General features: G+C 44.9%; 1 protein-coding gene across 6 annotated transcripts in view; it reads right to left on the bottom strand.

Annotated features, from left to right (window-relative positions):
- Nucleotides 1-162: 162 nt before the first annotated feature.
- DYNC2I1 (dynein 2 intermediate chain 1) overlaps nucleotides 163-14,002 on the bottom strand; it is a 90,633-nt gene continuing 76,793 nt past the window's right edge. For 5 of the 6 annotated variants that reach the window (XM_034951834.4, XM_034951835.4, XM_063606142.1 and 2 more), the window contains 4 exons: nucleotides 12,698-12,797; nucleotides 12,376-12,507; nucleotides 4,204-4,427; nucleotides 163-771 (listed from right to left, as the gene is read on the bottom strand). In XM_034951834.4, coding sequence (XP_034807725.2) covers nucleotides 573-771; nucleotides 4,204-4,427; nucleotides 12,376-12,507; nucleotides 12,698-12,797 — 655 coding nt within the window. In that variant the 3' untranslated portion in view covers nucleotides 163-572. Of the gene's footprint in view, nucleotides 772-4,203; nucleotides 4,428-12,375; nucleotides 12,508-12,697; nucleotides 12,798-14,002 lie in introns of those variants that run through there. The other variant, XM_055115588.3, reaches the window with a different exon arrangement.

The following is a 14,002-nucleotide window of genomic DNA, read 5'->3' as shown; positions in this document are numbered from 1 at the left end:
CTACAAAATTCAAGAGAGTTTATTTACTTGTATGATTTCTACACAAGGACAACTTTTAGTACTAATGGAAAACATGTCTGACTTGCTCTGCAAATATAACATTCCAATAATCCCAAAAGAAGGTGCTCAAGAATTTTAAGAAAACACTATTGGCAGAGGTCATTTCGGTGGAGCAATTCCTTTTAATTTAGACGTGTGTTCACATACTTTATGCATAAGAAAATAGTTCATTAAGATACATTTTCATGGTAGGCTGTTTAAAATCTAGCAGTAATGTGACAATATTTAAACTGTTCTAAAAATAACTCGAAATACTCTCAGAAAAGAGCACCCTGGACGTGGCTCTACATTCCCCTGGAAGTTTTGTAAATGCTAGAATGTTCTTTGTTTCCATTCAAAAGTAGTCATGTATTTACTGGGAATACCAAAGAAATATTCCTGTAAAATAAATTATATACAGAATATACATAGTCTATATACATAAATATACTTGCACACAAATGTAGAATTATCCACCTTATGTCTTTTAAATCTGGGTCATTACAGAAACGCCGTCCTCTCAGCCACACCCGCTACTTGTGCAGTTTTCCCTCTGGCCATGGGGCTTCCTGCAAAAGCAGACGCAGCCTGTTGCACTCGTCCACCTCCGGGGCCGCCCACCGCCTCTTCAGGTGCTGGATGTCGATGGAGCCAGACGCCCTGGCCAGCACCAGGGCCAGGAAGCTGCCACCAGCCTTCTCGGGCTCACCCACCGCAGCCATGGCCACCAGCCTGCAGGGAGAGGGGCAGAAGCAGAGGGTCAGTGCACACAAAGGGACATTCGGTTCTGTCTGAGTCTTCAAGATGTCTATCTTCCATGGGAAGAGTGAAACGGATGAGAAATTCTAAAAATACCAATAGCCAAAATGAAAGCTAGACCAGAAATAAATGTGTGAAAACGCATTTCCGCATGTCAGAGACCTGCCAGATGGAACTTCGCAGAGGTAAGTGATGAGGACGTGCTGCTGTCTCCTCAGGCCGGGAGTCAGTAGCCCCCAGCAGGTCCCTGGAGAAGGTGGGGGCCATCAGCAGCACAGGCAGGCCCATCTATCAGAGCCTCGTCCTTGGTCTCCAGCCTCCCTGGATCTCACCCACAGCTGAGTGTCAGGACTCACAAGTCTGCGTCTCCAGCCCAGACTCACCCTGGAGCCCCGGACCCCTCCACTCCTGGCCTCCATGGGACCAGCACCTCCATCATCCACCCAGTGCCCAAGCATGAGACCTGTGGCCACCCTGTCTCCCCGATCTCACTCCCAGGGGCCCCTTCCCTCACTCTGATGACCACACGCTCCCTGACCAGGCCCCAGCTCTAATCCTCTCCTGAGGCTGACAGAGACTCTCAAAGACACACCTCTGCTGTCCACCTGGCCCCCATTCAAACCCCCTCCTGTGGCTGGTAGAAACACGCCCAGTCTCCTTGTGGCCCTAGGCCTACGGCTCACACTCCTGGCACCTGCAACTCCAGGCCTGGCTGGGGACCCCGTCTCCCCGTGCCTCTTGCAGACTCCCTGCCCGTCTTTGCTTCACTCCCACTTGTCCTTTGAGATCCAGCTTGGTGCCATCACCTGCCAGGATCCCGGCTGTGCCTGATGATGGGGGTAGGGTCCCTGCCCTTGTCACTACAGGGGTGAAAATCACATCCAACCTGACAGCTACCTGAGTGCACCCCCTCCCTGCTCACTCCACAGGACGTGGGGCGGCAGAGTGTGGGAATGAAGCCTCGTGACACCCCAAAAGGGGCAGACCATGAGGAACTACAAGCCACTCGGATTTTCACCAGTGGACTTTAATACTGCTATTCAATTGCGTGTGTAAAGCATGGGCGATGTTTAGCTGCAGACTTGAAAACATCAGTAACAGACGGTGGACACCAAAGGCTTCCCTGACACTGGGCAAATAAAACAGTCCCTTGGTAAACTATGTCTAGGTGCTTTAAAACCACACCTACGGCAGATGTGCAAACACAGCACTAGCACCCGTCAGCTCTTTTACGCGTCCTTCATATTTGTTAAGGTAGACAGAATCCAAGCAAAGAGGGCAGAAGACAAAAGCAAAAGTTGGGCCCAACACTGAGCCACCACAAGGCTCCTGCCACCTCCCGTGCTGGCCCTGAGGGCCCTGCCTGTTCCCCACAGCCAACCTGCTTCTCAACCACATGCAACGGGTAAGTCATTGTCAGAGATTGTAATGTAACTCTAAAAGTGTTAAATCCTTGCTTGTATCTAAACTCCTTCCTTTCAAACATCCGTTTCTTCTTGTTCTGTTTCTCTGTCTAACCAGAGAAAAGTAACTGGGCACTTTCTGTGTCAGGTCCCTCTGGCTGCTCAACAGGAGGAGAGAGCGCCACCTCCTTCCAGAGCCTTTTCCCGTGTGGGAAGTAGAAGTAGAGGAACGTGGGCTGGGCTGCCGCCTCCTTCCTGACAGATGGACAGGGTTGACCCGGCGTCCGGCACTGCTGAGGGGTTAGGGGAGCTCCAGGGCAGCCGGTCATCGGGGTCTCAGCTGGAGATTGAAGCCGAGGTCCCTAGCACGTTCTCCTTCATGGAAAGCCATGACGCCCCTAAGACAAGGCTCCAGAACCGAAGGGTGCGTAACCTGCTAATGACAACAAACATGCTCTCCACTATGAGCCACGTTTGGAGTCCATCACACACAGAGCTGGGGCTCCTGTGCTCAGACCCTCCGGTCCCCGCCACAGCAGCACAGCCCACCTTGGGGTGTGCTACCCGCCCCTGCCCAGGCCCTGCTGCCTTCACCCAGACCCCATCTCCTAGGTCTCTGCCCAAACGTCCCCACGACAGGACCATCCTTCCTGCCCCCTCGGCCCTGACCCGCGCTCGTGACCTCTTCCTCATCATCTGCCTCCACAGCACGTTTCCCAGCACATTTCGGGACCCCCTCGTTCACTCTGCTCATTGTCTTTCTTGCCCACCAGGGAGGGAGAGATCTCAGGGTGCGGAGCCCCAGCCGCCAGGCACACAGTCGGTGCTGGGTAAATGTGTTTATCCTGTAACGCAGGCACGGACATGCTTTCTGGAATAATAAACTGCAGGTGTGTTGTGTGGTTATCTGCAAATCACAGTCTGGATTTTAATGTATTTTTTAATAATCAGAATAACGTAAGTAAACCTAGGAATCAAACTAAATAAATGCAATTCTTAATTTCATTCAGATCTCACTGGGATACCCCCAACATTCTATTAAACTCTTATCTTTCCTTTACAAAAGGGCTGTGGGATTTCTCTCCCCAGGTCAACATAAACCCTCACAGTAGGAGAATTTATTAAAAAGAAATGTAAAAATCTCAAGAAAAAAAACACAGGTGAACAGACAAGCAGAGCCCAGGCAGAGCACCTCATGACGAAAGCTTTCGTGAACACTTCTGCTGTGAAACAAACAAAGCAACGAAGAACTACCTAACAGTGGTGTCGATGGGAGTGCAGCCGTCTTAATTCCATCAGTGACATCACGTGAACTGACATGCACGCCCCAGCCGTACTGGTCTGCCTGTGAGCTGGGAGCCCCTCGAGGGGCCTGGGCTGGAATGGCTTTAGTGTGGCGTCATGTGGACCATTAATTCCACACACCATCCTTCTTTCCCCCTTGAGACACTAGGGGAACACCAAGTACCTCGTTCAGACATTACAAACTTATAGCTCGTAAGACTGGCAAAGGAACATAACTAAGAAGCTCTCACAAACTATCATTTCTTACTCACAGAACACTAATGATAGGGAAATACTGCATGATGAATCTCTTAATCCAATAGACTAGCTTGGGCTAAATATAAAATAATCACACTTTAAAGTGATTTTAAAATATTATTTAAACGCACAACCCAAGAGTGAACCCTCAGGTAAACCGTCGACTCGGTGGTGGTGGTGTGGGAACAGGCCCGTGATTGCACCTCACGTGCCTCCGGCCGGGATGTGGGACAGGGTGCTAGAAATCTCTGCCTTCCACTCAACTTTCTGTGAACCTAACACTGCTCTCAAAAACAATACTTTTTAATTTTTAACTGAACATATTATTTAAATTTACATATGGCCACATCTTAAAATGTAGCAGCCTCATGCAAAAATTAAAGAAGAAAGACCATAAGTGGCACCTGTGGCCGAAGCCCGCCCCCCCAACCAGCAGCTGGTCCAGAGCTTCCCCACTTGCCTGTTGGGGGAGACCTGCTGTTTGGCGACAGGACCCAGATCGCTCTGGAGGAGGTCCCAGATGTAGATGTTGGATGTGTCGTCCTGCACCAGGAATACAGCAGGCCTGGTTGGGGACCACTGCAGGCCGGTGACCGCATGGCTGTCCGTGCTGCTGTCCCACTGCAGGAGCGGAAACGCGGAGCTCAGCTGGTGCAGCCTGATGCTTCCGTCCGAACAGCCGGCCTATGACCAGGAAGAAAGAACACTGCTGAGCATGGCCTTTTTCTTTCTTTTTTTGAGACAGGGTCTCACTCTGTCACCCAGCCTGGAGTGCAGTGGTGCAATCACAGCTCACGGCAGCCTTGACCTCCCGGGCTCAATCAATCCTCCTGCCTCGGCCTCCTGAGTAGCTGAGACTACACGCAGGCACCACTACACCCACCTTTTATATCGTTCGTAGAGATGAGGTCTCACTATGTTGCCCAAGCTGGTCTCGAACTCCTGGCCTCAAGTGATCCTCCTACCTTGGCCTCCCAAAGTGCTGGGAGTACAGGTGTGAGCCATCATGCCCAGCCTCTTTTTTGCTTTTTTCGTAACTTGATCTCAGCAGCCAGAGAAATTTTTTGGAGGATGAGCTTGCTTTAGTTTGTACTGCAAAAACATTAATTTGTTTTCCTAACATAAAATTGTAACATTGAATCTCTCCTCACAAATTACAAAGGTGAGCACTCACCTGACTCTGATACACTGTTTCTCTTCCAAAATGGCCAATAATCAACAGATTCAGCGTATATATAAACACATATTTAACAAAGTTGAATATCAGTGATTCAAGTATGGGCCATTAAGATTGGCTCCATGAAAATATGGCACTTTTTAAAAAACTACATACATTTGTGTCAATAAGATGGTTATATACTTCTCTTGGATTGAAATTTTCATAAAATCAAATTTGTTTTCCAATTTGTTGGCTTATAGATGTTCATAATAGTCTCTAATGATTATTTGTATTTCTGAGGGCTCAGTTGTTGTATCTCCTCTTTGGTTTCTGATTTTATTTTATTTGGGTCTTCTTTTTTCTTAGTTATTCTAGCTAAAAGTTTGTCGATTTTGCTTATCTTTCAAAACCCAACTTTTCATTTCATTGATCTTCTGTAATTTCTTTGTCTCAATTTATTTATTTCTGCTCTGAACTTTACTATTTCTTTCCTTCCACTAATTTTGAGTTTGGTTTGTTCTTGCTTTTCTCCTTCCTTGAGGTGCACTGTTACATTGTTTATTTGAAGTCTTTCTACTTTTTTGGATGTAGGCATTTATTACTATCAACTTCTCTCTTAGTATTGCTTTTGCCATATCCCATAGATTTTGATATGCCACATTTCCATTTTCATTTGTTTCAATAAATTTTTAAATGTCCTTCTTAATTTCTTAATTGACCCACTGGACATTCAGGAAGATGTTTAATTTCCATGTGTTTGTGTATTTTCCAAGGTTCCTCCTGTTATTGATCTCTAGTTCTATTCCATGATAATCATAAGATACTCAATATGATTTCTATTCTTCTGAATTTGTACGACTTGTTTGGGGCCTAAGATATGGTGTATTCTGGATGATGTCTCATGTGCTAGTGTAAAGAATGGGTATTCTGCAGCAGTTGAGAGAAATATCCTGTAAATGTTAGGCCTATTTGGTCTAGTGCAGGGGTCCCCAGCCTCTGGTTCTGCAGCAGTTGACAGAAATATCCTGTAAATGTTAGGCCTATTTGGTCTAGTGCAGGGGTCCCCAGCCTCTGGTTCTGCAGCAGTTGAGAGAAATATCCTGTAAATGTTAGGCCTGTTTGGTCTAGTGCAGGGGTCCCCAGCCTCTGGTTCTGCAGCAGTTGAGAGAAATATCCTGTAAATGTTAGGCCTGTTTGGTCTAGTGCAGGGGTCCCCAGCCTCTGGTTCTGCAGCAGTTGACAGAAATATCCTGTAAATGTTAGGCCTATTTTTGGTCTAGTGCAGGGGTCCCCAGCCTCTGGTTCTGCAGCAGTTGACAGAAATATCCTGTAAATGTTAGGCCTATTTTTGGTCTAGTGCAGGGGTCCCCAGCCTCTGGTTCTGCAGCAGTTGAGAGAAATATCCTGTAAATGTTAGGCCTGTTTGGTCTAGTGCAGGGGTCCCCAGCCTCTGGTTCTGCAGCAGTTGAGAGAAATATCCTGTAAATGTTAGGCCTGTTTGGTCTAGTGCAGGGGTCCCCAGCCTCTGGGCCATGGACCAGTACCAGACCACGGCCTATTACGAACTGGGCCACACAGCAAGAGGTGAGCAGCAGGCGAGTGAGCATCACCACCTGAACCCCACCTCCTGTCAGATCAGCGGCGGCACTAGATTCTCACAGAAGCATGAACCCTATTGTGAACTGTGTATGCGAGGGATCTAGGCTGCAGTCTCCTTATGAGAATCTAATGCCTGATGATCTGAGGTGGAACAATTTCATCCTGAAACTGTCCCCCAAATCCCCGGTTCTGGGAAAAAATGTCTTCCACAAAAACCAGTCTCTGGTGCCAAAAAGGTTGGGGACCACTGGTCTAGTGTGTAGTTTAACTCTGATGTTTCTTTGTTGACTTTCTGTCTGGGTAATCTGTCCATTACTGAGAGTGGGGTGCTGAAGTACCCTACTATTATTGCATTACAGTCTATTTCTGTTTTAGATCTATTAATCTTTGCTTTCTATACTTGGGAGCTCTGGTGTTGGGTACGTAGATACTTGTAACTGTTATATCCTCTTGCTGAATTGACCCCTGTATCATTATATAGTAAATTCACCCATTATCATTATATATAGACCCCTTTTTGTCATTTTTTACAGTCTTTGATTTGTAGTCTAATTTATCTGCCATGAGTATAGCCACTCTTGCTCTTCTTTGGTTTCTAGTTGTATAGAATATCTTTTTCCACCCTTTCACTTTTAGTATGAGTGTGTCTTTATAGGTGAAGTGAATTTCTTGAAGGCAGCATACAGTTGGGTCTTGTTTCTTTAACCATTCAGCCGTTCTATGCCTTTTAATTGGAGAATTGAGACCATTTACATTCAGTGATATTATGGCTAAGTGAGAACCTTCTACTGCCATTTTGTTGCTTGATTTCTGCTTAAGACTCCTCTCTTCCTTTGTTCCTTTCTGCCTGTCTTCCTTGTCTCTGCTAGTATGTTCTAATTTGTTGCTTTTTGTTTTGAATGAAGCTATTATAGGTTTTTGTATTGTGATTATTTACTTATTTATTGAGACGGGATCTCATTCTGTGACCTAGACTGAAGTGTAGTGGCAAGATCACAGCTCACTGCAGCTTCAACCTCCTAGGCTCAATCAACCTTCCCTCATCAGCCTCCCAAGTAGCTAGCTGGGACTACAGGTGGGCATGGGCACCACTGTACCCAGCTGATTGGTTTTTTTGGGGGGTTTTTTGGGGGTTTTTTTGTAGAGATGAGGTCTATGTTGCCCAAGCTGGTCTCAAACTCCCAGACTCAAGCAATCTTCCCACCTCAGCCTCCCAAAGTGCTGGGATTATAGGCATAAGCCCCAGCACCCAGCCCTAAAACAAGTTATTTTAAAGAGATAACAACTTACCTTAGAATACAAATAAAGAAATAAAAACAAAGGAAAGAAAACACCAAACAAAAAATTCTACACTTTAACCCTCTCACATTTTGACTTGTCTCCATTTATATATTTTTTAATTATTTATATCTTAAGAAGTTGCTATATAGCTATTATTGTTTTTAATAGGTCTTTTTGGCTTCATAGTAGAGTTATGAGCATATTGTACAAATACAGTAACACAGTATTCTGGGTTTGTCCATGTATTTAATTACATGAATGGGTTTTATACCTTGATAAGTTTTTTGTTTTTGCGTGTTAGTATTTTTTTTTCTTTCAGGTTGAAGAACTCCCTTTAGCATTTCTTTTTTTGTTGTTGTTGTTGTTGTTGAGATGGAGTTTCACTCTGTCACCCAGACTGGAGTGCGGTGGTGCAATCTCAGCTCACTGCAACCTTTGCCTCCCATGTTAAAGCGATTCTCCTGTCTTAGCTTCCTGAGTAGCTGGGATTACAGGTGCCCGCCACCACATCTGGCTAATTTTTATATTTTTAGTAGAGACATATTTCATCATGTTGGCCATGCTGGTCTCGAACTCCTGACCTCAACTGATCCACCCGCTTCGACCTTCAAAGTGCTGCAATTACAGGCGTGAGCCACCATGCCCAGCCTCCCTTTAGCATTTCTTGCAAGATGGGTCTGAGGATGGTGAATTCTCTCAGCTTTTGTATATCTGGGAAAGACTTTAACCCTCCCTCATATTTGAATGACAGTTTTGCTGGATACGGTATTCTTGGATGGCAATGTTTTTCGTTTAGCACTTTGAAAATGTCACTCTACTCCCTCCTGGCCTGTATGGTTTCCACTGAGATGTCTGTTGCCAGATGAACTGGAACTCCTTTATACGTTATTTGCTTCTTATCTCTCACTGCTTTTAGGATCTTCTCTTTCTCCTTCACCTTTGAGAGTCTGATTATTAAATGCCTTGGGGTAATCTTATTTGGGTTGAATCTGTTTGATGTTCTCTGACCTTCCTATACCTGGATATTGATCTCCTTATGAAGTTTTGGAAAGTTTTCTGTTATCATTTCTTTGAATACATTTTCTAACCCTTGTTAGCTCCCTCTTGAATACCAATAATTCTTAGATTTGGTCTTTTGTGGTTATTTTCTGTCTTGTAGGTAGTCTTTATTCCTTTTTGTTCTTTTTTCTCCTCTGATTATATATTTCCTTTCTTTTTTCTTTTTAGAAACAGTATTCACTCTGTCACCCAGGCTGGAGGACAATGGCACAATCAGGGCTCACTGCAGCCTTGGCCTTCCAGGCTCAAGTGATCCTACTGCCTCAGCCTCCATTTGCCTCCACATGCCACCATTCTTGGCAAATTTTTTAATTTTTTTTGTAGAGATAGGGTCTCCCTGTGTTGCTCAAGCTGGCTCAAGAGATCCTCCTGCCTTGGCCTCCCAAATGCTGGGATTACAGGCATGGGCCACTGCACTCAGCCTTGTGTCTTTTTTTTTTTTTTTTTTTTTTTTTTTTTTTTGAGACAGTCTCGCCCTGTCACGCAGGCTGGAGTGCCCACAATCTCGGCTCACTGCAAGTTCTGCCTCCCAGGTTCACACCATTCTCCTGCCTTAGCCTCCCGAGTAGCTGGGACTACAGGCGCCCGCCACCACGCCAGGCTAATTTTTTGTATTTTTAGTACAGATGGGGTTTCACCGTGTCAGCCAGGATGGTCTCGATCTCCTGACCTCGTGATCCACCCGCCTCGGCCTCCCAAAGTGCTGGGATTATAGGCATGAGCCACCGCGCCCAGCGTTGATTGTGTATTTTCTAATAGCCTGTTTTGATCTCACCTGTTCATTCCTCTACTTGATCCACTCTGCTGCTGACAGCCTATAATGAATTTCTGCAGTCCAGCAAATATGTTTCTCAGTTCCAAGATTTGTTTGATTTTTTAAATTATTTCAATCTCTTTGTTAAATTTCTCTGATAAATTTCTGAATTGCTTTTCTGTGTTGTCTTGGAGATCACAGAGTTTCCTTAAAATTGCTCTTCTGAATTCTTGGTCAGAGATCTCACAAATCACTGCCTCATTAGGTCAGTCACTGGATTTTTGCTTTGTCCTTCTGGGGAGGTCATGATTCCCTGTTTGCTGCTGTTTCTTGTGGGTGTATGTCTGTGTCTTTGCATTGCAGGATTAGTTATTTATTCCAGTTTTCTCTGTCCAGCTTGTTTTGGTTTTTATTGAATATATTTACTTAGCAAATCTTCTCTGCTAGGTTGCTGCCTCCTTTTCAGCTATAGGTGTCACCTTAAGATGAGGTTCACTTTGACTGTATTTAGTGATTGAGGGAGGCCTGTCCCAAATGAGGGAAGTCTCAAAGGGAAGTCTCCCTGCCTGTGTCAGGGTTTGTGTTCAGAAGACCTGTGGAACAAACCTCCTGGAGCATGGTGCTATGAGCGGCCACTCTGATTGAGTGCCTCCTTTGGCTGAGGTGCAGAATTTTCAGGGCTGCGGACAGTAGTCCTGCCTCCCAGCTTTGTTTCTGGGTGTCCTCAGGGGTATTTCTATCTTCAGGCACTCGGGATGCTCCCCATGGGCTGAGGCAGGGACAGGGCACCCAAGAAAGTAGAAAAACTGGTTGTCCACCTCAATTTTACTTTCACAAACCATGAGTTAAGGGGAGATTTTCCATGCACTTGGTGCCAGGCCAAATAAGGGGGAAGGGACATTGTGGATATGGAAGCCCAGTTCTCCTCCCATCTGCTTGGAGCTTTTCTACTCTCTGTGGCCCCAGGAACTGTCTTATCTTCACAATTGAGTTCTAAGTTCTTACTGGTGAAGATCTTGGTGCTATGTATTTGGTTTTGGTTTTTTGTGGGGAGAGAAGCCACAAAAAGCTCAAGAGCTCCACACTGGAAATCACCAACAACAAAATTATTAATGAGACTTTTTTTTGTTTTTGTTTTGAGACGGAGTTTTGCTTTTGTTGCCCAGGCTGAGTGCAATGGCACTATCTCGGCTCACCACAACCTCTGACTCCTGGGTTAAAGCGATTCTCTTGCCTCAGCCTCCCAAGTAGCTGGGATTACAGGCATGTGTCACCATGCCAGGCTAATTTTATGTTTTTAGTAGAGATGGAGTTTTGCCATGTTGGCCAGCATGGTTTTGAACCCCTACCTCAGGTGATCCACCTGCCTGGGATGCCCAAAGTGCTAGGATTTGGGCCACCGTGCCCAGATAACTTTGTATTTTTAGTAGAGATGGGGCTTCTCCATGTTGGTCAGGCTGGTCTCGAACTCCCGACCTCAGGTGATCTGCCCGCCTCAGCCTCCCAAAGTGCTGGGATTACAGGCGTGAGCCACAGCACCCGGCCTAAAGAGACATTTTACATTCTTTTATTCACACTAATTCTTCAAAATTTGGTGTGTATTTCACACCTCCAGCACATCCCAGCCTTGCCTGACCACGTTCCAGGCTCTCAACAGCCACAGGGGGACATTACTCAGCAGCTCAAATGCAGTCTTTGGAAATACAAAGATACATGAAATACCATCTCTGCCCTCAGCAACCTTAGTTTATGTGACTGACATATAAACATAATTTATAATGTTTTAAGTACTATAAGAGTAGTGTGAATAAATAACAATCTTTCCCCTCAATCTCAAGTACACGGAAATTTGTAAACACTAGTGAGAGAAGGGGATATCTGAGTTATAATTTAATGCCTTGACTGTCATATAATTCTTGTTAACTATCACATTTAATCACATATAAAGTTGTTTAATATTTTGCCTTCTGTCCTATCTTACCCAAACCAACCCATAAACTGACCTTGGAGTCTACAGGACAACTGTGACTAGGGTGAGCTGGGCTGACACCAGGCCCTGGAGGGGAAGAGAGCAAGCAGCTCGCACCCACACACACATTTCCTGCAGCATGAGTGCAGCGCAGGGACTGCTGCCTGCCCAACGGCCATCCCTGGACTTTCAGGTTCAAGACTCTGGACATCAATTTCTATTGTGTTAAACAGTAAAAGAACACAGGCAAAAATCCTCACACTAAGAATTTCTTCACATTTTTGGCTGTATCATAGGTTTTGGTATTTCATATTCTTCTGTTAAATTCTAACTAGTTTGTAATTGAACCAAGTATTACTTGAGAGTTTAATTTCTACATAGGTTTTGTTTTTAAAATTTGTTATTAATTTCATGTTTCTCCTTTTTAAACCACTGACGCCCCATAAATGATCAATTTGTGCTCTAGTAAATGATTAACTTTTAAAATTTTCCAATGGATCACTGCAAGTGTTATGCTGCTCAAATAGGCAAAGAGTATCACTAAAAAGAACTGGCAAGCCTAGGCAACACAGGGAGACCTCGTCTCTACAAAACAATACATTTTTTCAAATTAGCCAGGCATAGTGGCACGCACCTATACAGGTCCCAGCTACTCGGGAGGCTGAGGTGGGAGGGTCATTTGAGCCCAGGAGTTCAAGGCTGCAGTGAGCTACGACCACATCACTGCACTCCAGCTTGGGTGACAGAGCAAGACCCTGTCTCAAAAAACAAAAAAAGAAGAATTGGAGCTCTGAAAAACAAACTTTCTTACCAAAAATATTGGTTCTCCAAATGGTGAAAAATCAATGACATTAACTTTCACTGGTCTTATACCATGTTGCTGAGGTTTGAATAGTTTGGGAGCCACTCTCAAATCTTGTCTTGTGCCATGGCTTATGAAACCCTGTGAAGAAGAAGCCCAAGAGTGACTGAACGAGTGCATTAGACATGAGATTGGATACAGCTACTGTTCCTCAAACAATTTAAACTTTATAAAAGAAAAGAGTAAGTTAATCCTAAATCAAGATATTTATCAGGTAAGTCAGGAAAACAAGGAGAATGAGTAATAGGATTAAATTTAAAATACTACTCACCATGTCTGTGCCAATAATAAAGTGATTAGGATCTGAAGGCAGAAATTTAACATTCAGTGTTTGTGTAGTGCCCCAAAATTCATTACCTTTATGGGAAAGACTGAAAAAATAAAGTAACAAAGATGAACAGATGGACTGTTTCCAACCTTAAGAATAACGATGGTATTAACACTGATTTGCACTACAATACATCGATGTATAACAGGCCATGTCACATTCCTCTGTGGGTTTAGCCACTCTGTTTCCATTTTCTTCTGCTACTACACTCTTGATAATTTTTTCAGAGTTATCTTTCTGTTCCCTAATTCTTTCTTCAGCTATATCTAATCTGCTATGTAACCATTCACTTGGTTGTAAATTTCAGAGATAACAGTTTCATTTCTAGAAATTTCTTTTAGATTGTACAACTGTCTCAAGTTCTTAGTGTGTGACTCCTACTTTTTGCACCAAGGTAGACTGTTTCTTCATGCTTGTAGTTGTGAGCTCATCTGCAGCAGACTGCTTCTCATAAGAAACCTGTGAGCCCCAATTTGCAAACATATCTTTACCCACCAGGGGGTGTTGCGTCTACTTTAACTATGAACCCACTGAGGCCACTGGTCTAGAACTGTGATGCTAACATCTCAGCTTGTAGGTTCCCACACACCCACTCAGCTTAGGATTTCAAGCTCTTCCAAGCTCCTCTGTCTTCCCTTGGCTGTGGTGAGGCTTTCTGAATTTCCCTATCACTGCAGGAGCAGTGAGTTCCAGAGTCCTGTGCAGGGGTCTCAGTTCTACCTCCTTGCCTCAGGCAAACCCAATGCATCGCCTGGTTCTGCATGGGGCTCAAGCCCCAGAGACAGCTCAGAAGGTCTGAGACAGCCTGGGCTTCACACCCAGCCTCCAAGCCATCACACAGCAGCTCAAAAGCTTATGACACTAACTTTAAGCTCTCTCCTGTTTATGGCATTTAGAGATTTTCCTTTCCTTTTAAAAACTATACTTAAGTTTATTTTTTCCTTTATATGGCCTATGTATTTGTAACAGAGAGATGCCCACAGTTGCTCCATCTGCCACACCCACATCATCAAAGTCAGCATGTGGCCATGCTATCAGCCTCCTTTCCAATTTTCTCTTTCCGTCCACATTCAGGACTGCAAATGCCACCTCTTGGTTGATGACTCCCAAATCCTTACCTCCATCTGGGGTTTCTGCTATGGAGGGCCCTAGCTCCTGGGCATCTCCACAGGCACCACAAGCTCAGCCTGTCCTCACTGGAACACACTAGGCTGCTCCCAACCCTCCCCGCTCCTATCCTCGCCTGGC

This window comes from Pan paniscus, chromosome 6 (assembly GCF_029289425.2).
Source record: "Pan paniscus chromosome 6, NHGRI_mPanPan1-v2.0_pri, whole genome shotgun sequence".
NCBI lineage: Eukaryota > Metazoa > Chordata > Mammalia > Primates > Hominidae > Pan > Pan paniscus.
Note: the sequence above shows the minus strand (reverse complement) of the source record. Positions and strands in the feature narration are given on the sequence as shown.